At 39.9% G+C, this 27,055-nt stretch overlaps 1 protein-coding gene and 1 long non-coding RNA gene across 11 annotated transcripts in view; one reads left to right on the top strand and one right to left on the bottom strand.

Moving 5' to 3' along the window:
* Positions 1-112: 112 nt before the first annotated feature.
* The window catches only part of ARFGEF3 (ARFGEF family member 3), a 178,504-nt gene continuing 151,561 nt past the window's right edge, over positions 113-27,055 (bottom strand). For all 9 annotated transcript variants that reach the window (XM_086318045.1, XM_086318047.1, XM_086318053.1 and 6 more), the window contains 8 exons: positions 25,216-25,344; positions 23,082-23,258; positions 21,470-21,584; positions 20,617-20,719; positions 20,312-20,443; positions 17,641-17,762; positions 9,539-10,757; positions 113-7,774 (listed from right to left, as the gene is read on the bottom strand). In XM_086318045.1, the coding sequence (XP_086174171.1) occupies positions 7,583-7,774; positions 9,539-10,757; positions 17,641-17,762; positions 20,312-20,443; positions 20,617-20,719; positions 21,470-21,584; positions 23,082-23,258; positions 25,216-25,344 (2,189 nt within the window). In that variant the 3' untranslated portion in view covers positions 113-7,582. The remainder of the gene's footprint in view (positions 7,775-9,538; positions 10,758-17,640; positions 17,763-20,311; positions 20,444-20,616; positions 20,720-21,469; positions 21,585-23,081; positions 23,259-25,215; positions 25,345-27,055) is intronic.
* LOC147366216 (uncharacterized) lies at positions 15,664-25,473 on the top strand. 2 transcript variants are annotated; one of them, XR_015133254.1, is made up of 5 exons: positions 15,664-15,706; positions 17,299-17,404; positions 17,675-17,893; positions 19,733-20,768; positions 25,244-25,473. It is a non-coding gene; the product is annotated as an uncharacterized LOC147366216 (long non-coding RNA). The 2 variants fall into 2 exon arrangements; XR_015133253.1 differs by lacking the exon at positions 25,244-25,473 and adding an exon at positions 21,479-21,978.

Genomic DNA, 27,055 nt, shown 5'->3' with positions numbered 1-27,055 from the left:
GAAACACCAAAGAAAGGAACCTAGTTCATTTAGCAGAATTCTGTAAACAGGATATTTACATAGATTATTTCAATATATTTATTCAGTGAAAAAAATGGTTTCACATACCAGATTTTTTAATGCATCTGAATCTTTATTCTACAACACAAGCAACATAAATACAATATCTTTTAAAATATTTTCTCTTTAGAATTTTCATTTTCACCTCAGATAAAATGTACACAAAATACACTTGCAAGCTTGCTTACAGGAACCTGTTTAACAACAGACAGATTATATCAAATCAAATAGTTATATCAACATATAAAGGACAGTAGTTTTCATTTTTTAAAAAATAAATGTGACCAACCGACTGAATAAGAAGGCAAAACAAAAGCTGTACTTCCTTGACAAGTCCTTTGGGGTAAACAAAATGCTTCAAGGCTCCTGGTGCAGGGGATTGCAAAGATGAGTTTTGCATTCTATGGATAAAATGGTATACTGACTCAAATCATTATGGCTATACCAAGCTTCAGTAATTTATAATTTTCAAAGAAAACAAGTCTAGTCTTTGGCATAATACAAGAAAGGATAAAAGGACCCTTACCACCCATTGGCTTTACACTTAAGACTGGGAAATGGTAGTAGGGGAACCGATTGTAACATAATTTATCTAAGTCTATTCCTCTTAGAACAGCAGGAAAATCATCTCTTGGCACAATTAGGGCAAGAAACTTACTGTTGGCTCTCCCCTCCCACTAAAAACAAATCAAGAAACAAAACCAGACAAAGCAAGCCTTTCCCTCTGGGCACTTGCTCCTGCCCCGATCATGCCATACCTTGGGATTCTACCACATGGTTTCAGTTCAAGTGAAACCCCAAATACCAAAAGCATTAGCCTTTGTCCAATTTTACCTATTTTGTGGGAAACCAATTTTTATTAGAGCAAACTACTTCCAACAAAAATCAGATGAAAGACGTCAGAGGGAGGGACAGAGTTGCCTGCACTTAACCATGAGGCAGCCACGGTGGCCACTGGCGGCTGGTGGAGTCAGGGCCATGCACTTCCAATGTGAACAGACAATATACTTCACATGTTAGTTCAAAAGACTGGCATTTAGATTCCTCCCTCCCCGTTTTGGCAGCAGTTGGTAAGACAAAAATTATTTCTAGAGATTAACTTTTAAAATTTAATTCAATATCAGTTATTATTAAAAGAACTAAATGCACACATAATTTCCAAAAATTATCATGGGAAATGCAACTGCAATAGGAAAGCTTCAATTATTTCCATCTGCCGAGGCAAAAACTTCAGTCCTCGATATCACTGACATTGATATGCTTTCTCATCTAATTCTAGTAAATATAGTCCTTATTTTCCACTTATATAACAGTTTAAATAATGTCAGGATACTTAGAGAAGTCTTTAAAGAAACTTACTGAACTAATAAAAATTATGTGTAATTAATATGTTTATAAAAGGGAGATTATTTTAAGGTACTTAATTTTTTTCTCTTATATTTTTTTAATAGAAAAAGAATTTGCAAAGTGAATTAAGTGAATAAAGAGTTAGGAGATAAACTAAGGCCCCATTTATATGTAACATGATTAAGATTTCACTGTACTCCCAAAACATACCGATGCACTTTGATGTTTTTCTCATCATTTGGAAGATGAGATAATAGATATGGTCTCGATTGGGTAGATATGTGCACAAATATAACATATTTACCGTAAAGTCCTTAAAACAGGCACATATGCTGCTCAGAAAGGAGTTGGTTCAGTATGCAAGTTCCCATGAAGCCATTTGGTAGACTCTTTACAGATACACTGGAAATTAAAATATTAATTTACACCAGACAGTTAAGTGAAAAATGAAGGCACATCCAGTAGTATGATACCATCTTGATGTGCTGATATTCTGGTGACAGATGAGGGATATAAAACTACTGGCAAGGGAGCAACTACTCAAACATTTCTAGAGCCAGGAGCCAAGGTTATGATGGAATCAGCATGGAAACATCTCATCAAAACTGTGTGGACAGAAGAAATTAAAACACTACATACTTTAAAATCACCTTCAGTACAAGTCAAAAAGTCAACATGATACAAAAGGTTGTCCATAGAGTTAATGTTTCTAAATACAAAGACGAGAAACTCACACTGATCTCACTGTTCCATAGAACGTATACATTCATTGTCTTCTAGCTTGTAAAAATCAATTGTTGGCATGATAAACCTGGAAACTGGGAAGATCGAACAGGAATGCTGTAGAGAATCCAAGTTGTCTGCCCAAGGGGACGTTCAGTTTTTCTCTAGTGCTTGATAAGTTAGGCTGATCTTAAAGGGAGTAGTTAGAAACTTTGTCCGAGCATTGGTTCTGAAAGTGTGGTCCCCAGATCAGCAGCACTGGCCTCAACTGGAAACTGTTAGAAAATCAATGCAAAATGCAAATCCGTAGGCCTACTGAATTGGATACTCTGGGCATGGGCCCAGGAATGTGTGTCTTAACCCTCCAGGTGATTCTGACGTGTGCTGAAGTTTGACAACTACTGTTGTAAAGTCATAAGATACTAGACAACCACTGCTTGAACCTTTAGGATAGGAATTAACAGTACAAGTAACTCCTGGTGGTTGAAATGGCTGGAGGGACCAGAGGTGGATGAATTCAGCAGAAGCTGACTGCAGTTTTATCAGTACGATGGCCAGCTAGTCTCTCCTTTCTGGACCCCGGCCCCACGCAACCCCCACTTTGCATTATTATACAAAGATAGAGGGGAAAGATTTTGTATGGTGCGAGTGGTGTGTTCTTCAGTTAATTAGTGCCCCTCTTTACAAGGAAATTAGGCCTTGTTCTCAAGTAAGTTTTCTCTTACATTATCCCAGGGGATGATTTTTTTTTTGGTCTATCTTCCCTGAAGTAATCATTGTATTTTGGAAATCTAAATGGTGTTTTAATCAAAAATCTTGATTAAGTTGTTACTTCCACATCAAACACATATATTACAATATAGCCAGAGGAAAGGGATCTCACAGAAAGACAGAGACGAAGTTTTCTAGATTGCTCTACTCGTGAACAAGGAGAACACATTTTTTTTTGGATGAGGCATAATTATAAATGAGTTCTTTATCCAGTTTCATACATCTTACCATATAATAAGCTCATATATCCAATTAAAAAGTGCTTAAAAATAGTCGTTTGCTTTTTAAGGCCACACTAAATCTCCCTAAATGGTACCCAAGCAGATGTAAATTCTGTCATCCACTTAATGCAATATGTTGGATTTTCCTTTTGCCTGTTTCCTTATCTACAAAGCAAGTAGACTATTTAGGTGTTACAGTATATGTTACTATGGATAGTGGCCTGATGCCCGCAGTACTTGAATCTTTAAGCTATCCTGTCTGACTAGCTGTTTCCTCTTCAGAGAACGCGTATTTTGAAAAATGGTCATTTTTTTTGTGCATATTCCCAAAGTTTGATGATGACCTACCATTTAGTCCCACTTACTTCCTAGCGAAGCAGAGAGGCACTGTTGGCTACAGGGCACTTTATTCTGAGTGATTAAATGGTAATTGAAAAAGGTCAACAGATCCTTTCATTCCAGACACCGACCGTCATGTTTTTCTGTATAACATCTGGCCACGGACAATATTATTTTCCAATATTTCCACCTAATTTGGTGAGTTTTTAAAATTTCCACTGAGGATCTGCTTTAAATGTTTAGATTTGGTTTCTTTATATTATATATGACCTTATTATGCCTAAGCACTATCTTATTCTTTTTAAAATTCTATATGAAAAATCTCTATAACACTGTAGATAGGGACATCAATGAACTATCTTCAGCTTATTTTAACTGTTTAATTTCCGGAAACACTGAAGTGTTTGCGCACTTAGACATGGTGTTACAGAGAGGCCTTGGCCTTTGAATTCAGAAATGTCTCTTTAGCAACCAACTTTACCCTTTGAGTTATCTTGGACAAGTTTTCTGAACCTCTCTGGGTCTGCATCCTCATCTGAAAAAAGGAGGACTACAATACTTGTTTCACAGTGTTCTTGTGGGAGTTAAATATGGTATCTAGGTTAAGGTCCACAGTCTCAGAAGCACTCAGTGATATCTCCCCACCCCCTGCTGTTTGTAACCTCTTGCTACTATTATCAACTCCAAACAAAGGTCTTCATTTGCTTAGTTTCATAGGACTGAAGACATGAACACATTTTTCTTTCTGAGAAAACTTTCCTACGTGAGCAATACTGTGATGTATTTGGAGAAGTCAAAAGTGTCTATTAACATAATTGTATTACCTTCTTATAGTTAAGGCTGTGTGACTTTCTCAGCTGACTTTGTATAAGCCCTCTCCTTAGAACAATAAGAACAGCAAAGCCTAGTGATCATTGTACCAAGAAGTTTCAATTTAAAGGTACTATGGAATTATGTTAACATTTTGGCATGTTGGATTTAGTCTGAGCTGATAGATGTTAGTATCTGCGCTGGTCAGTCAAATAGCCTCAAAGTGGTAAACAGGTGTCCTAGTTTTGTATTGATGGAGAAGGCAGAAAAATAATCATAAGGGGAGAGATGACAAGAGGGTGTAAAGAGGCAGCCTAAGCATCTGTAAAAGCTGATCAGAAGATGCACGAGGTAGGAGAGATGCCGTGAGCAATTTTTATTGGCCCTCCCTCAAATCTCCCGTGGCAAGGAGTAATCTGTTGTAGACTGTGGTGTAACTGGCTGGGCTGTTCAGTCAGGAATTCTTCTGCACTTGAGTTTTACAGGTGTTTCTTCAAGTTGGAAAAGATGAACACTTTATGAAAATATTAGAAAAAGAATAAATCTCAACCATAGGGTAACACATTTTTGGCAGTAAATACAGGCAATTAAAAGCAAGGTGCAAAATCTTATTCTGCTTAGATCTGAAAATATATGGTACTAGCTGTTGAAACTACAAAGACTTGTCTTGACCTTGGTCTCTCAGAGACCATGGGAGGGGATGAAAGAGATGGGAAAAGGCAGAAACACCAGGAAGAATGATGGACTGACGGGGCACTCTGGGAAGAGACCACTCAACTAAGGGGTTTTTAATTATCTCTTTTTCCCTGTGAAGATTTGACTGACTTCACCGTGACCTGAAGTACTATTCTTTGGAGATTATTTGCATCAAGCAATGTCCTTTTTGAAAACTGCTGATACCTCTGAAAAGTATTACTGTGGCTTAGCTAACTTTCCAGCTGAAATCTGACATGGATATGGTGCACAGTGCATGCTGGGAATGGAGATGGGCTGAAGACCCCTGTAGGCCTAGGGGTGGTCTAGAGAAAAGACGATGCGAGGGGACTGAAACCCTCTGACAAAATTGTAGGTAGAGAACAGATGTACATTCTCTCATCTTTTATTCTTGGGACCTGTAATTAAGCTGGTACTAGAGCAGAGTTTGAATACAGTGTGGGGTAAACTTGTTTTCATAACTGCACCATGGATCCCGTCATAGAGAATAAATTCTGATTTCCAAGCAGTTAACAACTTCTAGAACATGACATTCATAAATGGAGACTGGCTTCCTTAGAACTTTTGTACTTTATAAAAAGTGCTAGGTATAAATGTTTTGTAATTAATTTGCTAATACTCTGCTTTGCTGAAGCTCCTCTCTCACTTCCGTAGCTTGTGGAATACTCACAGGTTCACGGGGAAATGAGCCTTAGCTAAGCTACAAAAAGAAAGAGAACAACCATGTGTATGGCTTTCGTTAAAAAAAAAAGTACCCAACTTTGAATTCCACTTAAAAAATATACAAAGTCAAAAGTACAGCACACAACTCACTGCTATCCCAACAACTCATTGCCTGTTAAGATCAAATTGTTCATCTGTCTCTAAACCTGCATTATTGTCTAATGAGCAAAAACTGAAGGCAAGGAGTGTTTTGTGGAACTGGACACATGTCTTCTGAATTCTGTGGTGATCTCTAGATGGCGTAGTGAATGATAAGGTTTTCTACGTTAGAATGCCTAAATAAATCAGGGAGCCCTGTCTTCCTCTTAACCTTGTATAGAGTTCTACATTCCCATGGAAGACAAAATTTAAAAATACTAACACTGAATAAAGCTGTCGGTTTTAAATCCTTACTTCCATACTGAAGAGTTGATGCTTTAGGGATAAGATGTTCAATTTTCAGTAATTATTAGGAGTTGGGAAAATTACGACATATATCTTAGCAACTAACTCTTTAGAATGTGTATGAGTGGGCTTGACTGAGGAATTGCAATCACTTTTATAATTTAATATTAAATACACTGTAAATAATAAGACAAAGATTCCAAACTGTTTAGTGTTAATGAGGAAAAAAAATATCCGCTTAAAACAATGGCCTGAATAAAAAGGCCTCAAACAGATGGCCAATCTATTTGCCAGAGAGGAGAAATATTTTAAATTGAAAAATGTTTGTTATTTCCTAAATTTCATTCTATGACCTTTTCTCCTGTAGTTTTATGTTATTTTGAGACTACAGCATATATGAACGACACTATTCATATGATTGTTGTCTAATACTTTCAGATTTTAAATGGTTTCATCATCTTTTTTCCCACCCCTTCCAACTGTCTTCCTACCCCTATACTTCCTGCCCCCTTCCCTGAGAAGTCAGCTCACTGGACGGCAAATTCTCGAGTTCCTTTTTTCCAAACATGTTGATATAAACTGAGTTGTTTTGTTTTCTTAAAAACCAAATGTTATACCTTATATTTGGATTATTGTGGAGCATAGAAATGTCTGTGCAACAAGGAGCTAAGGCACCATTTTTGCTTTCCCTTTTCATTTCTTGCCTTGGGAGCAAAAGCAAAGACTAGTGGGACTGTCAGGGTGGCCAGTCAAGACATTTGGCGCTGTATCAGCCAATACCACTGGGTACTGTGCATCAAAGGTTTCCATGCCACAGGCTTAAAACCCTGCCAGGAAAGAACTTTCCTCCTGTAGAAGCAGGGACATGAAGGCACAACAGTACCTTACATGAAGTTGGCGAATACCAACCAGAAAATCTTGACAACCTAGGAACAATTTTGAAATATTCTGGAGTATTTTACAGAGGAAGTGAATCTTCCCTTTCTTCATTAGGACACCCAAGAATACATTTTTCTAACTGTTTCTTCCCTGCCGAACTCATAATCATAATATATATCTTTTTCCAATTAATCCTGTCTGTTATGAGATGTCTGCGTGTACATCAGCTTGACTTACCACCAGATATTTCTTTAGCTATTGCATTTTTTAAAATAACGAATCAGTGGATCAATGTAGTGTTTTCATAGGAGTGGTCCTTAAAAGTGACCCATTTGGGGATAACAGTACAGGCAAATGCATTGGGAAGTAAGATTTAGAAATGAGTCAAGGAATGTAGACTCTTCAGCAACGCGCTGCCAAATTAGAGTATCACTTGTGTCATCCACACATAACCGTAGTATCCAGAATAGCCCCAGTGCTGATTAGTTAGGGACGGACGGGGTGTTCTCTGAGACACTGGGGCTGGTGGTGAGGAAAATGCTATCAGTTGGATTGGCAGACATACTCTAAACCCTCCTAGCATTTTTCCTCGGGCCTGGAAGGTGGGTCTTCTACATAATGATGTCATAGACACGGCCCACTCTGCCGAGCCATTCTCTCACAGCCTGGCGAACTCTGATGTCAGTCACGTGACAGGTGAGCTGGCTGATACACGGAAACACTGCTGGCTGGAGGGCTGTGAAGGTCTGGTCTGGGAGGATCTGAATCTGATTTAGGACTGTTAGCACCATGTTGGTCCATGCCTAAGAGAAATGAATTAAGAGAATGAGCAGTTTTCTCCAGTGGTTTCATTTGTACACTTGAGTCTGGCTAATCTGCAAATGAGTTTTCTCAGGCTTCCGGCTTCAGTAAGTTAGTCTTTACTTTAATTTAATGTGCTTATAATTAAATGTCAGCTTAAGTTCATATATATAAAGGGTAGCAGAGACTCCTCTAACATTAGGAATATCTTATTTTCAATTTTTACAAAGTACAAAATTCTTATTCTTCAGATGTTTAAAAAATCTCTCGGCTTCTCATAATAAGAGTTTCATAGGCCATAAAACACTTAATCAATAGCCTCTAGAACACCTAGAAAACTTGGAAGAAGTCTTCCCTGGTAGCTCAGATGGTAAAGAGATGGCAATGCAGGAGACCCAGGTTTGACCCCTGCATCAGGAAGATTCCCTGGAGAAGGGAATGGCAACCCACTCCAGTATTCTGGCCAGGAGAATTCCATGGACAGAGGAGACTGGTGGGCTACAGTCCATGGGGTCGCAAAGAGTCAGACATGACTAAGTGACTAACACTTTCACTTTTTGCCTTAATTTAGGATAACTTCTAAAATTATGGGGCTTCCCCAATGGTTCAGCAGATAAAGAATCCTCCTACAATGCAGGAGACACAGGAGATGCGGGTTCAATTCCTGGGTTGGGAAGGTCCCTTGGAAAAAGAAATGGCACCCCACTCTAGCATTCTTGCCTATGGAGAGAGAAGCCTGGCGGACTACAGTCCAAAAGGTCACAGAGTCAAACATGATTAAGCATGCGGGCATAGCATAGCATCTAAAGTTATAAGCAAATCTCCAACACATGAAAAAGCAACTATCATTTATTTGTCAAAAAGGTCATCTGTTAAAGAATAACCTTACATCTCAATCTGGATACTTTCTCAAATTTTGTCTAAGACAATTTTTGTGGATTCTGAATTAAGAAGTTTTAAGTTCTATGTCCAAGATACATCAGTGCAAAAAAGTAGCTTGCAAGATACATACTAATTTCAAATTTATGTTCATTATAAGAAAACACTCCTGTATAGGCTTACAGAGTCCTGCCCAATTGCTCCTAACTTACTGTGCCTGCAACAGAAATCTACAATTTAAGATAAACATCCAGATTATTTCTAAAGGGTCCTGGATGAATCTAGATTCCTCTATTTCTTTTCCCATCTCCTCTTTTCTTAAATTGAACAAAATGGTGCCATTATTCTTTACTTCTCAAGCTCATTTTTGGGATGTACCATAGAATTACAATTATTAAATATATAAAGGAATAGGAACACTCTGAAGAATGAGAATTTTGTGCTCAGAATGGGCTAGAACAACGATTCACTGGAATAACCACATAATGTGTACTTTCCCTTTTCCGTTTACGTAAGTTTTCCCAACTAGAGAATTGCTTCAGTGCTAACTTCAAAGGGGAAACTCAGGACTGGATGCCAGTTAAAGTCCATTCATTTTCTAAGCTTTGGAGTCATCTTATTTACACAGCGGGGGGTGGGGGGGGGAGGAGGGGTCCTAATTCCGGATATTCTGGACAGTATCTGTTATAATCCATAAAAAGAATTTCTGAAATTATCTGAGAGTAAGATTTCAGTTTCACAAGGATATACTGATGGATCCTATATCTTGGAGGCTCGGGACGTGTCTGAGTGCTCCCAGAGGGGGGACAGGTGGATCCCTTGTACCTAGCCACCCTCCTGCATAGCCAGGCGCAGCCCTTTGCATCCTCCGGTGAGCGGGGACCCACCTGGATCTGGGCTTCTGCGTCCCTCGCGGAGACACTCCGGGAGCTGCCGGTGGAGCCGGAGCGGGGCCTCTTCTCCTGGCGCAGCAGCTCAGGGCCGGCGCTGAAAGAGTGCCGCATCTGTCCCTGGTCCATCAGGTGCTGGGGTCGCTGGAGCAGTGGGGAGCCTTGGCCCCTGGCGCCCAGCACCTCTCCCTTCTTCTCCACCTTGATCTCTTTGGGGAAGACAGGCAGGTTGTGCTGCTGTTTCCTCCTCTTGTACTCGGTCATCAGCTTTGAGATGGTCTTGTCGGCTGCCATGGTATAGATTTTGTTGCCCGCGTTCTCCCACCACTCCTTCTTGCGGCTGGGATCCTTCTTCTCCACCTTGGGGCTCGGGGGCAGCAGCAGCAGCTCCCCACTGGTCCCCTTCAGGCTCAGAGGCTCGCCCGCATGATCCCGGGTCTGACTGCGGTCATCCTCGGAAGGCGTGTCTTTCCCTGAGAAGCCCCCGGTGGAAGGGGTGGAGGACTCCGACTGGAAGGAGGGAAGGATGAAGAAAGGGTCACTCTTGAAGATTGGGGCCTCCTCCATACTGTTTTCCAGGTCCAGGTGCATCTGGATGTAGTTGTTACACAGCTCCATGCACAGCTTGTGAAGCCTCTTGACCAGCCACACCCAGTCCGCGTTGCTGACGGGCTGGACGCTGAGCGAGGGCATCCGAGCCCTCCACTGCCTCTTTTCTTTGCCTCTCGGGGGGCTCACCTGGGCAGTCTCCTCAAAAATGTCTTCATCTTCTGATGAACACTGCTGGGACGAATCTGTGCTCCTCTCATCGTCCTCAAAAAGGACCTTCTTCACTTGGTCAGCAGTGATGGTTTCTTGGTTGCTAAGAACAGCACAGACCAGTGCGTGGAAATAAATGTTGAAACTCATGGCAGACTGGCGGTAGAGGTTGGCAGCGCCCCCTATGCCAGACACTTTCTTCAGCAGGCACTTCAGCCCTGGGCTGGTGTCAAACTCTCTGGCCGTCCTGTAGGAGTCCAGCAGGAGGTCAAAGATGACGGCCAGGTTCTGCATGGAGATGTATCTGAGGAAGCCAGCCAGCTTGGTTTCTGGCCCTTGGATCTTCTCCTCCCCAGGAGAGGGGCCTTTGACAAACTCTTCTAATAAGATATCATATAAGTTCTGGAGTAATACTTGATGGGATAGTAAACTCACCACAATTTCCCTGAAAGAAACACTTCAAATGAAAGAAAAAAAAAAAAGTATTGGTTAACAGCCTGCTGCCTTATATGAGTTACCTTAAAGCAAAACCAGAATGACTAGACAAAATGACAAACTACTTGTATTTTAATGCCTTTCTTCAAAAAGGACAAATTTTTTGGATGACATTACAGGATGACAAATCATAAATAATGGAATTCCTGACCAAAAAAATTCTAGGAGCTATAGAATTAATGTTATGATACTGAGTTAACAGTTGTCAACAAGCCTTGGGAAATAGAGCGATTTTATAAAAACTTTTTAACATAGGCACAATTACAGTATATAACCTGTTTTCTTTTGTAGTTATGAGTAGTAAACAAATCAAGAAAACAACAGTTTCTGTTGAGTTATATTAATTTTAGGCTTCCCAGGTGGCACCAGTGGTAAAGAATCTGCCTGCCAATTCAGGAGATGCAAGAGACGTGGGTTTGATCCCTGGGTCCAGAAGAACCCCTGAAGGAGAAAATGGTAACCCATTCCAGTATTCTTGGCTGGAGAATTCCACAGACAGGTGGGCTACAGTCCATGGGGTCACAGAGTTGGACATGACTGAGCAACTAAGGGCAACAAAACACTAATTGGCCTTTAGCCTACCCTTTGGCATTTTTCCTTAAACCCAAGGCTTTTATTATTTTTAAAGTATTGGCTGAGGAATTTTTAATAGAAAAATTATAATTAACATTATGCTTGGACCTTTGAGTTCATTTCTTTTCCTCAGTTTCACTTTTCCTTGCCTTTCTATGAATGAAGTCTTTATTTCACTAAGATAGGCTTAAGAGCTTACAACCTCTATTATGCTACTTATCTAGGGAATTCCAAGAAATAGCTAATTGCAAGATTCCACAGTATTTTTTTCTCCAAAAGCATGATTTTATTTTGTTCAGGGATAGCCTCTCAAAGTACAAAGTCAGGACATGATAGTGTGTTGTACAGCTCCTGTGTTGGGTGAATATATATTTACAGTTTTTAGATCATCAATCTGCTGATCATTATGTAGCATCCTTATTTGTCTCTTGTCATAGTCCTTAAAGTATTTTGTTTGATATGAATATTGCTACTCCAGCTTTCTTTTGACTTCCATCTGCGTGGAATACCTTACTCTATTCTCTCACTTTCAGTCTGTATGTGTCCCTAGATCTGAAATGGGTCTCTTGTAGACAGCATGTGTACAAGCCTTGTTTTTGTATCCATTCAACCAGACTATGTCTTTTGGTTGGAACATTTAAGGTATATGTATGTTCTGAGGCTTCCCAGTGGCTCAGTGGTAAAGAATCCTCCTGTGATGCAGGAGACGTGGGTTTGATCCCTGGGTTGGAGAGATCCTCTGGAGGAGGGCATGGCAACCCATTCCAGTATTCTTGCCTGGAGAATCCTATGGACAGAGGAGCCTGGCAGGCTACAGTCCATTGGGTCACACAGAGTCGGACACGACTGAAGCGACTTAGCACTCACCATGTGTATGTTTTTAGTGCCATTTCATTAATTGTTTTGGATTTGTTTTTATAGGTCTTTTTTCTTCCTTTCTCTTTTGTCCTCTCGTGATTTGACCATTCAATTTAGTATTGTGTTTGGATTCCTTTTACTTTTTTGTGTGTGTATCCACTGTAGATTTTTGGTTTGCAGTTATCATGAGGTTTTGATACTGTAACAGTCTATACATAAATAGGATTGTTTTAAATTGCTGTTTTTTTAATGTTAATTTATTTACTTCCATACTGGGTCTTTCTTGCTTTGTGCAGGCCTTCTCTAGTTTCAGTGATCTACGGCTACTCTCTAGTCTCAGTGCATGGGCTTCTCACTGAGGTGGCTTCTCTTGTTGCAGAGCACAGGATCTAGGTGCACAGGCTTAGTTGTGGAACATGAGTCCAGTATCTCCGAGGCATGTGGAATCTTCCCACACCAGGGACCGAACCTGTGTCCCCTGCACTGGCAGGCGGATTCATCAGGGAAGTCCCTGCTGGTGTTTTAATTCTGAATGCATTTCCAGGTATCTTGCATTTGTGCTCTCCTGTTCTCATGACTGCTAACTTCGATACCATATTTGTGTGTGGATGATTTCCTACCTTTATTGCATGTTTGCCTTTACCATTGAGCTTTTCCTTTCATAATTTTCTTATTTCTAGTTGTGGCCTTTTCTGCCTACAGAAGTTCCTTCAGCATTTGTTGCTAAGCTGGAGTCTTCCTCGAGGGCTCACACCAACAAGTACTCCCCCAGAATGACTGCCACAAGTGTTCACATTGAGCCACACCTGCCCCTCGACTGCCTTCACAGGAGACGCTCCAATACTTGCAGGTAAGTGTGGCTTGATCTCATAAGAGAATGAGGTCATTGCTTTTTTCCTCTGGTTGCTATCCACTTGAGGCCCTCTGAGAGTGTACCCTCTGAGAGTGGAGTTTCTGTTTTCCTTAGTCTGGTGGAACTCCTGCAATCAAATCCCACTTGTTTTCAAGGCCACAATCTCTGGGGCCTCATTAGCTCATCTTCCTGTTGCCAGACCCCCAAGCTGGGGGGCCTGATGTGGGGCTCAGAACTTTTACTCCTGTGGGAGAACTTCTGTGGTATAACTGTTTTCCATTCCAGTTTGTGGGTCGCCCACCTGGTGTGTATGGGATTTGATTTTATCACGATTGTGCCCCTCCTACTGTCTTCCTGTGGCTTATTTGTCTTTGGACACAGGGTATCTTTCTTGGCAGGCTGTGTTTTTTTTGGTCCATGGTTATTCAGCAGTTAGTTGTGATTTGGGTTTCTGGAAGAAGAGGTGAGCTCACGTCCTTCTGCTCTGCCATCTTCAAACTCAAAGTTCTAGAATCGTATTGAAGTTGGTTTGTAGGCACCAAACCAGTTTTCCAGGACCAAAAATGTTCATGCTTTAGATGCGTATGTATAAAAGTTTTATTTCTTCCAGTGTGTGATAGAAGAGATCCAAACATTGAAAAGGTTTAACTTTAGAGGTATTATAGGGCTAACATTTTCAAAGAAAGAAATTGATAATTTTCAGCATTCTAAAGCAAACCTAGAAGAGAAAGCATTCACTCAGAACAGGCTAATTCCTTCCTTGCATCCTTTTCTGTCAGCAATGACGTGGAACTCTGTGGGCCTTGGATGTGCACTTGGGGGAAGTGGGAGAAAGTGATACTCTCTAGACATCGGACCAGATCTCCTGGTTGAAAAGCAGACGCAACTCACCAGTCATGAAAATTTCCTAATCAGTGTAAAGACCTGATAAAGCGACATTACAAGTGAATGCTCAAATACTTGGTGATTCAGCCCCTTTTGTTTGGTTGGATTCCTGTACTAAGAAAATATTTGAATTCATCAGTGTGGCTTTGGGTTTATGGTTTCTCATTCTTTTCATTGCTCTTAGAATTTCATGAAAATAGCTTAGATCATGTTGCAAACTAACTCTCATAACTGGATAAAGACAAAATTATAACTCATTCATACTATAAATCTGTTCATATTTTTTGCTTTATTCTTTTTACAGTTTTATTGGAGTACAATTGATTTACAGTGTTGTGTTGGTTTCAGGTGTATAGCCAAGTGCATCAGTTATACATATCTAAAAAAGCGGATTTAAGTATTCTTTTTCCACATAGGTAATTAGAGTATTGAGTAGACTTGTGCTATACAGGAGTGTGTATATGTTAATACCAATCTCCCCATGTATACCTCCCCCGTAACCATAAGTTTGCTTTCTACATCTGTGACTCTTCCTGTTTTGTAAATAAGTTCATTTGTGCCATTTTTTTAGACCATGAATTTAAAAATTACTTTTATAACTAGCAGGAAAAATATTTTAACTAGCAAAGAAGAAAAAAAAAAAACCCTCCCATGCATTTTTGAAAGGCTGACTTTGCCCTTTGCATAGTGGTATTTCAGAGACAACACTGTACTTTCAGCAAAAATGGAATAAGTTCAAAGAACTCACATAACCCCTTCTAACAAATCACTTAAGCAACTTTTTTTGTGGCAAAATGTATATAACCTAAAGTTACTATTTTAACTATTTTTAAAAGTTCAATTCATGGGCATTAAGTACAGACACAATGTTGGGTAATCATCACCACTATCTATTTCTACATCATTTTTCATCATCCCAAACAAACTCTGAACCAATTAAAAAATAATTCCCCAATCCCTCTCAATGTCCCTGCCACAGAAGTAACTTTTGGGGTGTTATCAGGAGACCTGAACATGTACTCTTCTGAAGCAGCAGCTGTGAAAGCCACCAGTTTGGTCTACTGCTTCAGGTCTGCAACTATAGGACCCTAAGAAGGGAAATCCTGTCACTTATCTGGCCTCCCCACTGCCCCATAAATCTTCAAGGGACAAGGCAGTGCCTTATTCATCTTCTTGTTTCAGGGCAAGTATATGGTGAGAGAGACACTCAAACAAAATAAGAAAAACCAGGTTAGTGCTGAGTGTAGGCACCCAGAGGAAATAGTCTCCAGGAGCAATGGCTCTCACACCTCAGCCCCTTTCCACTGGCAGCCTGGACTCCTGAAGTAAGACGCATACCCAGGGAGTGTGTGTGTGTGTGTGACTTCTGAAGGTATAAGCAGCCTAGCTCAGGAAATATTGCCTATTACCTGAGAAATGCAAAGCCCTTTACCAGCAAATGCCTAAAGAGAGAGTTGATCAAAGCCCTGTCAAAGCATCCTGTCAACCAAGGTATTTCCTTTGATGCTTTGAGAGATAAATTTCTAACTGAACATGTTAAAAAGGACAGAGAATCCCCCTTAGGTTTAAGCCACATAATGCAGCAATAAGAAAGCCATGGGGAAGAAGCAGTAATACTGAAGAGATCAAACTTTCAGAAAAGTACTGAAACAGTGAAATAACTCTTTATAGATCTGCAACTCTTCTTCATCATCTATGCTGACAGGAGACAAGACAGATCTGGAGCAAACAAAAATCAACAGGTAATTTTTATCCAGCACACCCTTTATGAGGGGAACCTTGAAGTGGAGAAACTTACACCTTCCCTTCCTGCTTCTGATGCAAGGTGTACAGGCAAGCCAGCCTCCAGACAGGGTAATTTGGAGTGAACTGCTTAACAAGTGGCTGACTTAAAACATGCTAATATCAGTAGCAGAGATAAACAGATTCACAGTTAAAAGTACATCATAAAGCTCAAATTAAGATTATGGGGCTTATTTAAATGTCATGGGGTTGTCAATGTCAAAATGACTTAAAAATGAAACCCAAATTTCTCTTAAATGCTACAATCTGGTTTTAGTTATCTATTTTTTTTCCTCCCATGGGTGATTTCGATTTGGACCTCTTAGGAGGCACCTAACCATCAGATACACAAACTTTTCTTACATCTAACTCATTGTTTACTACCTTCTATGCTAAGAATTGCCCCTGTGAGTGAGTCCAGTCCAACAATGCAAAGCATTCAAAGAATTTTAGAGAATGTTTTTAGGCATAGTGGTCTCTACTAAAGAATTTAATACACTTTTCCTGTTTTGCTGAAACTTCATTGAGGGGGTAATTGTCTATTAAATCTTAACCTGTTAAAGCCTTTAAACCAATAACACAGCAATACTAGGTGATCCTGTTTTTTTCTATGTTTTATTTGTAATGTGAATTCAGCTTATTCCTTTTTCTCCTTTTACTTCAAAAATTATTTTAGCAGGAATAATTGGCTGAAGGGACTAGAAATATAAATAAAGAACTAAAATTTAAAAGTAGATCAAAGCCTAAAGATGTGGAAAGGAGTGTACAGCCATTGGTACATAGAACAGTGACCTGCAGTGGAGGGAAGCAGGTAGGATCGGGAGGAGCACATGGGATATTGGTAAAGTTCAGTGGCAGGTTCATTAGTTATCTCATTTTTATTCATGGTCTATAACTTATGAACCTTCCACATAGTCTTTTGTATGTACCATACATGCTTGACTAAAAAATCAGTACCTAGAAATTTTACCCAAATTAGGTGTATTAATCAAACTGGTATATTAACTGCTGTAACTTTTGAAAAAATTGCACTCTTTCCCTTAAATGGGAAAGGACACAGGTACTGCACTTGGCCAGACCTGGATTTGTCCGCTGCTCCGCAGTCTCCCTGAATGTTTCCTCATGCACAGGTGGATTAGTGTGTCAGAAGTTTAAAAATGGAAACTTTCAGTCATTGGCTTCATTCTAAACTCTAGGAACAATCATTTTTAGGCAATATGACGGTATTTAAAAAGGCAAGTTTCTTGTGGCACACACAAATCTTTCTCTATCCTAACAACTGTACTGCTCATGAGAAATATCTCACTGAAATAGTATGGATCAGGCCTCAAATTACTTTTTAAAAAACGATTATTAAAAAAAAAAGCCACAAAAAGCAGGAAGAAAAAAAGGATTATAATATGTACGATGCTATAGATACATTGAGTTGTATCCTCCCCAAAAGTCCTAACGTCACAGAATATGTACTCGGAAAAAGGATCTTTAAAGAAGCAATTAGGTTAAACTGAGGGCATTAGTATGGACCCTAATCAAATGACTGGTGTCCTTATAGGAAGAGGAAATCTGGACATAGACACAGAGGGGAGACCACGGGAAGGCACAGGGAGCAGGCATTCATCTCGAAGTCAAGGAGGAAGGCCTCCAAAGAGACCAGAACTGTGAGAAATTAAATTTCTATTGTTTAAGCCACCCAGTACTTTGTTATGGCAGTCCTAGCAAGCTAAGACATGTGAAATGTGGGAAATTAACAGTTTTGTATGAAAACCTTTGCTAAGTGATTCCCCAGTTGTTTTCAGCATTCTCGGCTGAAGACTGAATTACAATGAACAAGAGCTGGGAATAAATGAACTTTCCTGTTGGTATGTGCTCTCCCTGTTGAAGTTTAGCTGCTTACCTTTTCTTGGTATGTCCATTTGGCTTCTCATCAGGAGGCAGTTCAATAATGAGCTGACAGGACTGAGCATGATCGAAGTTGTTTGGAGTCTTTGGTGAGCACTGGGTATCCAACATAAATACCTGCACAGGTAGAGAAAGGTACAGTTCAGAGTGCCACCATCCTTGACCTGCCTCTACCAGGGATCAGCTGGATGGATGTTCCTCGGCCAGAGGCGTCCTCTTTCTCCTCATTTTCTCACCTCTAAAATGAGGTCAGTGATGGTTTCCTACTTGGTATGTTTGTTGAATTAAATGAATTAATAAGTGTATTAACACATGCAGAGCACTAGAAGAGTAAATATTCCATAAATGTTAGCTGCTGGCACTAATAGTAATAACACTACTGCTTCTACCACATGACAAGTCATTACATTCCAAACAGCAAGGACTGACATTTAATATTAAGAGTAAATAAAAAGGGGCTATGTTTGCAAGAGATCTTCTCTGGTTTAGAGGTCTGTTTGGTACATCTATCCTATGCAGGAATGGGAAATTAATTGGGACCTCTCCTTTCAGGACAGTGATGTGGCCATGTTACTCTATTAGACACTGGGAGAAGTGACTTAGAAAATAGTAACCACTGCTTGGATTCTGATCTAAATGATTTCATTTGATGTTATTTAATCCACTTTCATGACTTACCTTTGAAAATGAGTGTTTTTAAAGAACTTTCTTTTTCCAAATTTTGGTGGTGGTGGTTTAGTCACTAAGTCGTGTCCGACTCTTTGCGACCCCATGGACTGTAGCCAGCCAGGCTCCTCTGTCCATGGGATTTTCCAGGCAAGAATACTGAAGTGGGTTGCCATTTCCTTCTCCAGGGGATCTTCTGGACCCAGGAATCGAACCCAGGTCTCCTGCATTGCAGGCAGATTCTTTACCAACTGAGCTATGAGGGAAGCCCCAAATTTCGTTAAATTATCATAACTGAATATTGGGTACTCCTGCCTGGAAAATCTCATGGATGGAGGAGCCTGGAGGGCTGCAGTCCATGGGGTCGCTAAGAGTCGGACACGACTGAGCGACTTCACTTTCACGCATTGGAGAAGGAAATGGCAACCCACTCCAGTGTTCTTGTCTGGAGAATCCCAGGGTCGGGGGAGCCTGGTGGGCTGCCGTCTATGGGGTCACACAGAGTCGGACATGACGAAGTGACTTAGCAGCAGAAGAGTGAATATGGGAGGAAGGTTTATGACAGAAGAAGAAAGACATATTAGGAAATGAAAGATTCATTAGCTGTTCTTCTCCATTAATAATCTATTTCAGAACAGGATTCCATTTTCTCGCTATGTGGTAGGATGTGGTTGAAAAGACCATCGGACGCACAAGGAAAAATTCTGCATCTAGCCAGATGGGATAGTTCCCTACTTGGAGAAACCACCCCTCTGGAGGCCCACACTCTTGCCTTCCCTTATGGTTCCTGGTCAGACTTACTGCTGAGGGGAGGGATGTGCTCAGCAGATGAAAGCGGAGCTGAAGGTGGGAGGTTCTTGTCCCACGTGCTGAGCTGAGGAGCAGACTTGACAAGAGACTTCTCCACTGACAATGTGAACGTGACTGAGTTCTTTACATTGATTGATACTCAGGGCATCCTGGGTTATCAGTGTGCTGAGGGGAGATTCTCTTAAGAAGTTAAATAGATTTTGTAGAGAAAGGGAACTTTTGAAGATAAACCCCAACTCACTTCATTTTCCTAGTGCATACGCATTTATAAAAACCGCTTAATATTTTAAACACTTGTATATGTAAATTATCTTCTGCATAGGAAAACACAATTCAAATATGTCTGTTGCTAATTCATGATAGAATTTAGCCAATCAATAGTGGTTTGGAATTTAGTCGACTTTTGTTCCTTTTGTTCTTCCTCTATTATGAACAGACATGAATTAAGGTACACTATTGATGAAAGCCCCATGCAGGGTTTCTTAGAGGCAGATTGACAGGTCACTTAAGTTTTTGAGTGCGTATCTGTGGCCCACGATAAAGCTAAGGCCTTCTGTGATTCACTGACCCAACAAACATTTAATAAGTGCCTTCTATCTGCCCTGTTCCAGGACTGCCAAGAAAAATATACAGAATATGTTCTCTGCTCCTGGCTTGGCTTACAACCAATATTTATGAATTCTGCCATGTGTTAGGAAGAAAAAGTCACTGGTACATGGTGATTCCTGCATGGACAAATACATTTTAATTTTACTGAGCTGTTAACATTCAACTCAAATTTATTAAGCAACAGCAAATTTATTAAGCTCTATGCTCCTTATGGGAGATACAGGAAAAAACAAGTTTGCCATCCTAACTTAAGCACTCATAGTAGAGGATTAACAACAATATTGCAGTAAATATTTATAAGCAGGGCAAGCAAATTATATATGGAGTGCAGAGTCCAGGTGGAAAAGGACCCCATGTGATCAGGACGCTGGAGGATGTAACAAGCTAGAGATGGTGAGAGGACCTTAATGCTGGTGATTGGGTTCAAGTTGTTTCTAGTAAAGATCAGCACTGGTCAGAGCCGGGAGGTTTATGTCCCCAAGGGAAAGAAAGGCAGTTTGGTGATGCACAGCCTTTGAGAAGGACCTCCAACAGCATCTCAAGCTTCCTGAGCCCCTGAGATCAAAAGCCCCCGCCCTTACCTGCTGAGCCATGGCTCGGATGCGCCAGTACTCGGCCTCGGCACTTGGGGAGGAGGACGGGGCGGCCACCCTCACCTGGCAGCCTTCGCCGCTGAAGCTCTCGGTGCCACTGTGGAAGCAGCCCAGCAGGTCCTAGGGAGCAACACAGTGGTTGTTTGCTGGGTGCGCACAGCTCCAGGCCCGGTCATGGATCTGACACTGCCATAGAGTCTGGGACAAAGTACTGACATGGCTACTTCGTTCTCACCGAGTGAGACCGCCTGCTAGGAGGCAGGCGCCCTACTCTCGCCTCTTGAGTGGCTCACCTTCACCGGCTTGAGCGTGGCCGAGAAGGCGTCCTGCAGGGCACAGCAGGCCAGCCTCCACATCTCCTCCGTGAACACGGGGCCCGCTGTCACGAGGACGTACCTGCCAGGAGGGACAAGTCTTGCATTCAGACGTTTTAATGTCACAAAAGGTAGGCCCTTCCCAGCGAGTGCCTAGATTTAGTCTAGTTTCCCTAAGACTTGCTATTTTTTATCTTTGGGTTTTGGGCTCCCACTATTTCCTAACCCACTGGATATAAAAATGGGCCCCCATTACAAACAGGCCAATGTTTAAACTTTAGGTTCTCATGCAAGACTATATATATATATTCTATACAAATTTTCCCATTCTAGCCCCGTTTTCCACTGCTCCTCTACACACAGCGAAACAAAACCCCCTTGTCACTTGTAATTCTTATCTCTATGTAATTGTTCATGCTATTCCTCTGCTTACAAAGTCACCACCTATCAGAAGCTTGCCCACCTTGGGAGCGCTGACCAAGTATCATTACCAAAGCTCCTGCCAACCGCCCTGCTCCCCAGGCTTCTTGTCCTTCAATTCCCTTTCTAGTTCCCCCTCACCGTTATCACTCTCCCCATGACTCTGCCTGTTCTGTGCTTTAGAACACGTTATATGCTCCCGAAGGGTAGGTATCTTGGTCACGTCACTTTCTGGGCAGTAGAGCACCCTGTTTAATGACTTCCACAATATATATTTGCCAATTGAATGAAATGAAGAATTAGTAGCATAGTCATTTTTAATTTATAAAAAGTAGATTGCTACCACAAAAGAATTTAATTTTCCTGGACTTCATAATAAAAACTGTAGAGAGTCAGGAAACCTTTTTCTCACCTAATACAGGAGCAGCCTACTCGGGAGATGGTTTCCATGGGCTTGGCTACACATGCTACCAGTAGTTCAAAGAGGTCCTTCAGCATGGTGTTGATCATGCTCTCATACCTGATGTCTACAGGGAAATCAAAGTGAGACTGCATTCAACGGTACTGCAAAGGAATGGGCTGAATGGCGAAAGAGGGAAGGCTGAGTGTGAAAACATGCAGAAATATAAAGAAAATAGAACAATGAGAAAAATGGCCATTACAACACAAATTTTCTTGGATTTTTATCTAATCTTGGCTTGTTCCATCCATTTCTGGATATATCAAGATGAAATGCATGAGGCTGACTTTTCAAAGTATATAATTCATCTGCTTAAGCAGAATAGAACATATACTATTATACAGATTGAATACTAACTAGTAAAATATGTTAATTCTTAAAGGGAAAGATAAAACAAATATTCCTTACTGCTGCTAGTTGAATTATTAATATATTTAATTAAATACTCTTAGTAAACAAAACATCTTGTATTAACTACCACTTCTTGAACCTTTTCAGTTTGGCTTCAGTCTGCATACTGTCCCCAGACTAAAGAAAATAAGACCTTCCAAAATCACATTCTGTTTTCCACAAAGTCTTTGCAATGCAACACAACCAATTCTCGGTAGAATCTGCAAGGATCCTGAGCTGGGCAAAGCCCTGACCTGGACAGAAACACTACCCCTAGGAATGTGGTTGTGGCTACATGTGTTTCTCTTCTTTTTCAGTCCGTGTGTTTTGTGCTTAGTAGAGACCCCATTTCTTATCTTTGCTTTCTGACTCTCCTTTGGGGTCAAGTCCTCATGAGTTTCTCTAATCTCACCTCTTCCTTTATACTTCTGTACAACACCTTTCCCCTATAACCTCTAGGGCGAGCAGCAAGATTTCTCCTGTTTCCACGGCAAGAATCATGAACAAGAATCCATATTTCACAAATATTACTCCATTGGTACAACAGCTGACAGATTTCTCCTGCCTCTAGCTCCCTCTCCATCTGCTGACGTCGACATATCATCTACCCCACACTTCCAAATCTTTTCCAAAGTGCCACAGACATTAAGACCTCTCTCTTCACCCCTTACCTGTTAAGTAACTTCCTGCCCATAATTTGAGCCTTTCCTAAAACCACTCCCCAGATGCAACAGGATAATGGGATACATCCTTCCCTTACCCCCAGGCTATACAGATATTTCAATTTCTTACATATCAATACTTGAACTTGCCTTCCCTCTCCTAATGCATAGATATCCTAGACCTTATTAGGTGTTTTATCTTTTGCGTGCGTGCTAAGTTGTGTCCAACTCTTTGTGACCCCACGGACTATAAACTGCTCAGCTCCTCTGACCGAGGAGGACAGGCAAGAATACTGAAGTGGATTGCCATGCCTTCCTCCAGGGGATCTTCCTGATCCAGGGTTTGAACCTGTGTTTCATGTTTCCTGCATAAGGCTGGCAATGACCATGTAATTCTATCTTAATAATTTCCAGGACTAAAATCACACACTGGTCTTTACTAGGCACTTTTAGACAACGATGCTGTCTACTAAACGACGACTCAGTATGAGCTGCTCTGGTACCACAGATACCTGAGTGGATAAAGCTCTGAATGTGCTCCACCACCAGCTCACAGGACAGACCAATGGCATGCTTGAAGTTAGCCGAGGCAATGTCCCAGTAAGAATGGTCTTTATGGCTACGGCGAAGCCAAAGAGACATCACAGGAAGGAGAAGGTGAACAACTGCATAGATGCCAAACCCTGGTCCTGAAAAAGCAAAGCCAGTGTCAGAACTGTGACCTTAGCACCTCTCCTGCAATTAAAGGGAAGCTCTCTGCCATCTCATGGCCCTGCTATCTCTTTTGAAGGAGCTCTCCATTGTCTGAGAAGGATCAGGGAATTTACCACTGACTGGGGAATATATGGTCTTTGGTGACATTTTTCTTGTTTCTGTATGATTTTAATTACACAAGAAATACACAAATATACTCACTACAAATTCAAATAATGCTGATGAAGGTAAAGCATCACTTGATCAATTCCTTAGTCCCCAGACATAAACATACAATACACACATGCATAGGGTTTGTACCCTTTAAACTGTAAGTACATATATTTATATGAAAAGAGGAATATAGTTTTATTACTTTTTATAAATGGGATATTGTAAACCTTGGTCTGTATTATTATTTTGCCCTTAACAGTATGTGTTAGAGATCACTCTTTGTCAGCAAATTTAGATATTCCTCATTTTTATTACTACATTCTGTTCCAAATTACTCAAACTGTATGTACATTAGTTTACTTATCCATTCCCTTACTAATGGACATTTAAGAGGTTTCTATATTTTGCTTTATGAACAATGCAGTAAGAATCTTTGTGGAAATGTTGATAGATTTTTAAAATTCTGATTACAAAAGCAAGGTATGCTTTTTATCATAAATACAGAAAACATGAGAATACAAAGGAAGAAAATATTTTGATGTGTTTCCTTCTAGTACTTTTCGAATGTACATATGTTTGGGTATCTGTATTTATAAATGCTTCACATAAAGTTGAGATTGTGCTACACACTATATATATATTTTAATATAGTGCCTTATAAATATTCATGTCATTAAATACTATTCACAAATATTCAATTTAATGCTTATAGAATATTACATGCTTTTACCATAATATACTTAACCCATTTATGTTGTTCATAATTATTTTGGTATTCAAGATGCTTGAGCAATTTTCATTATGTATAGATTTTTATCTTCATTACTATCAATTTCCTTTAATAGATTTCTAGAAGTAGAATTATTGGGCTACTTCACCCACACTTAGAAGAAAATGGCACTGACCAATAAAATAGATTTCAAATAATGGCATATAATTCATTCTATAAAATATCTGCTTATTCTTAGATAGAAAATCTTTAACTTTTTAATGCATAGGAGTAGTGATAATGGTTTTCCTAAAAATAATTCTGATATAAACTTTGTTATGGACCTTAAAATAGTATCAATTATCAAGTTATCATCAATTTATGTTGAATACAAAGCTCCTCTTATCACTATGGAATTAAACTGGTGGTTTCATTTGTGGTTCTATCAGTGAAAACTAAAATTTCTATAAAAGATTTCTTTGATCTTGGGAAAATTTGGCTGATTCAATGTGCATGCTAAGCCCTAACTAACTCATTACAAGAAAGAAATTCCCAAGGGCCACTTTCCCCCTGTATTATCAGGGTAATCACTAGATGTCTTTCCCTAAATCTAATCATCAATTCCCCTTATACAATTAAGATATTGCTCTCTATATTATATATACATTTGAGTGGCTGGTTCATATCAGTGGTAGATCTGGTGAGCCTACTGATGCCCTGGGGCTAAGAGCATGTGTGACCTAGCCAAAGAGGAAGGCTGGAACCATGGAACAGAGAAAGCCAGCTGGCTTAAGAGGACACTGATACCAGAGCTTTGGCCTGAATACTGTGGGGTTCAACACATTCAACTAACTGGCCACCACCCATTATTTAGAAATGACCTGGTGGGAAACCCATAAATAGTACAAGGACATGTCTTAAGTCACTGAGTCGCAGCCATTAAAAATATATGTATTGAGCATCTGTTATGCTGCCTAGTGTTACAGCAGTGAAACAGACACAGAAATACCTTGCTGGAAAGAGCTGTACGTATAAAAATGCCCTGAAAAGACAGACATAAAAATACTTACCAGGTGTTTTGGTAACCTCTCTCAACAGCTCAAAGAGCAAATCCAGAGTTGGGGGTTGGTGCTGACGTGGACAGTTGGACACAGCTGCTGTGAGCTGCTCCAAGAGAATGATCCAGACTTCGATCAGACCTGGAAGCCAAAAGCAGACCTCTGTGAAATTCAGCCTAGCAACACATAATCATCACAAGATCACGGTGAACACTATATGTAAAAGGCTTCTGTAAACTGCCTAGCTATAGGGATGTAAGCTGTCACCCCGTAAGGCAGCCTTCAGTGCCTGTAAATATGGACAAATTGATTTCCTATTCTGACAAAGTCAAAGGGAAAGAAATACTGTTCACAGGAGCTGATGATAGAAATGATGCATCCTTTTAGTTCCATCACCTTAATCCTTTAAAAATTTATTATAGATATATGTATAAACAAAAAGTTGCCATTTTAATATGTGTGATTCAGTGGTATTACTGCAACCATCATTACCATTAATTTCCAAAGCTTTTTCACTACTTCAGTAACTGGTAACAATAACTCTGCATTTTCCCCTTCACTCCAGCCCCTGGCAACCTGTGTCTGGCTTATTTTACTAAGGATAATGTATTCAAGGTACACCCATGTTGTAGCATGCATTATAATCTCATTAATGAATTGTATCCCATTGTATGTACACACCACATTTTGTCGAGGTACAAAAGTATCTAGAATAGAATATACAAAACAGCTCATTCTACATTTTGTTTTAATACTTCTAATTGTTCAGCAAAAGAAAACTATGAGAAGATCCAGTTTTTAAATATTCCCACTAAAAAAAAAATACTTCCCTAATTTTGAATATTCCTGTTAATAGGAGGCAAAACCAAAGTCATGGACAATAAGTATAAAAAACTAGGTGATAAAAAATTCTCATGAGCCTCAAAATGTAAGCAGGGTGGACAGACTAATTAATAGGTTATGCAGAGGACAGAAAAACATGTCAAACATCACTATAAGGGGTGCAACCAATAAAATCCAAGAGGAAAACTCTACAGGACAAAAACCTCACTCCTTCAACAAATAAACTTGAAGAGGAAGATCTATAGATTGACAAGGATTTAAGAGATGGAGCAGACAAGCATGTAATGTAGAGCTCACGTGAATTATGAAAATTAACTGATATACTTTAGAAAACTGGCAAATTGGTTGGGTGATGGGTATATGAAGGTTCCTTATACCATCCTGTCTAGTTTTACATGTGTTTGAAATTTCCATAGGAAAATGGAAAAGCAGTTATTTGCCTTCAGAAACAGGAATACTATCAAAACATATCAATGATAAGGAGTAATTTTTAACACCAACTTAAAGCTTTTATTCTTTTCTCTGATGTTTTACATATATAACTTTAAAGCCCTTAATGAATTTATACTGTTGGAAATCTTAGATTGGTGCTTGGCTGAACTTGATCTGTTTTCTTGGGTGGGCGGCCTAGAATAAAAAAAAGATTAGCAATTTGCAAAAATGGGAAGGGAATGCTCACTGTTACTTGTACAAATGGTTTACAACTGTTTTAAAGACTGTATTATAGACAAGCAACTTAAGCTTTTAATTTTCTGGGTTGGAGTTTTAAGATGCTAAGTAAAAATTCTTACCTAATCATTTAAGTGAAAGCTCTATCAGGCAGCACCTAGCCACTATCCAACATCTACTTGTTTTCTATATTAGATATTTATTCGTTCCTATAATTTTCCTAACAACTAGTCTGAAATTGTAAGGTTTCACTGTTAATGATCCCTATGCAAAACTGGAAAATTTCTAGACATCCCCCAAAATGAATTTGCATCTGAAAAATAGAAGAATTAAAAACAGA

This window comes from Bos grunniens, chromosome 9 (genome assembly GCF_055505025.1).
Source record: "Bos grunniens cultivar Pamir isolate PY7600 chromosome 9, Bosgru_T2T1.0, whole genome shotgun sequence".
Classification (NCBI taxonomy): domain Eukaryota; kingdom Metazoa; phylum Chordata; class Mammalia; order Artiodactyla; family Bovidae; genus Bos; species Bos grunniens.
The sequence above is the reverse complement of the archived record's forward strand: the minus strand, read 5'-3'. Positions and strand labels throughout refer to the sequence as shown.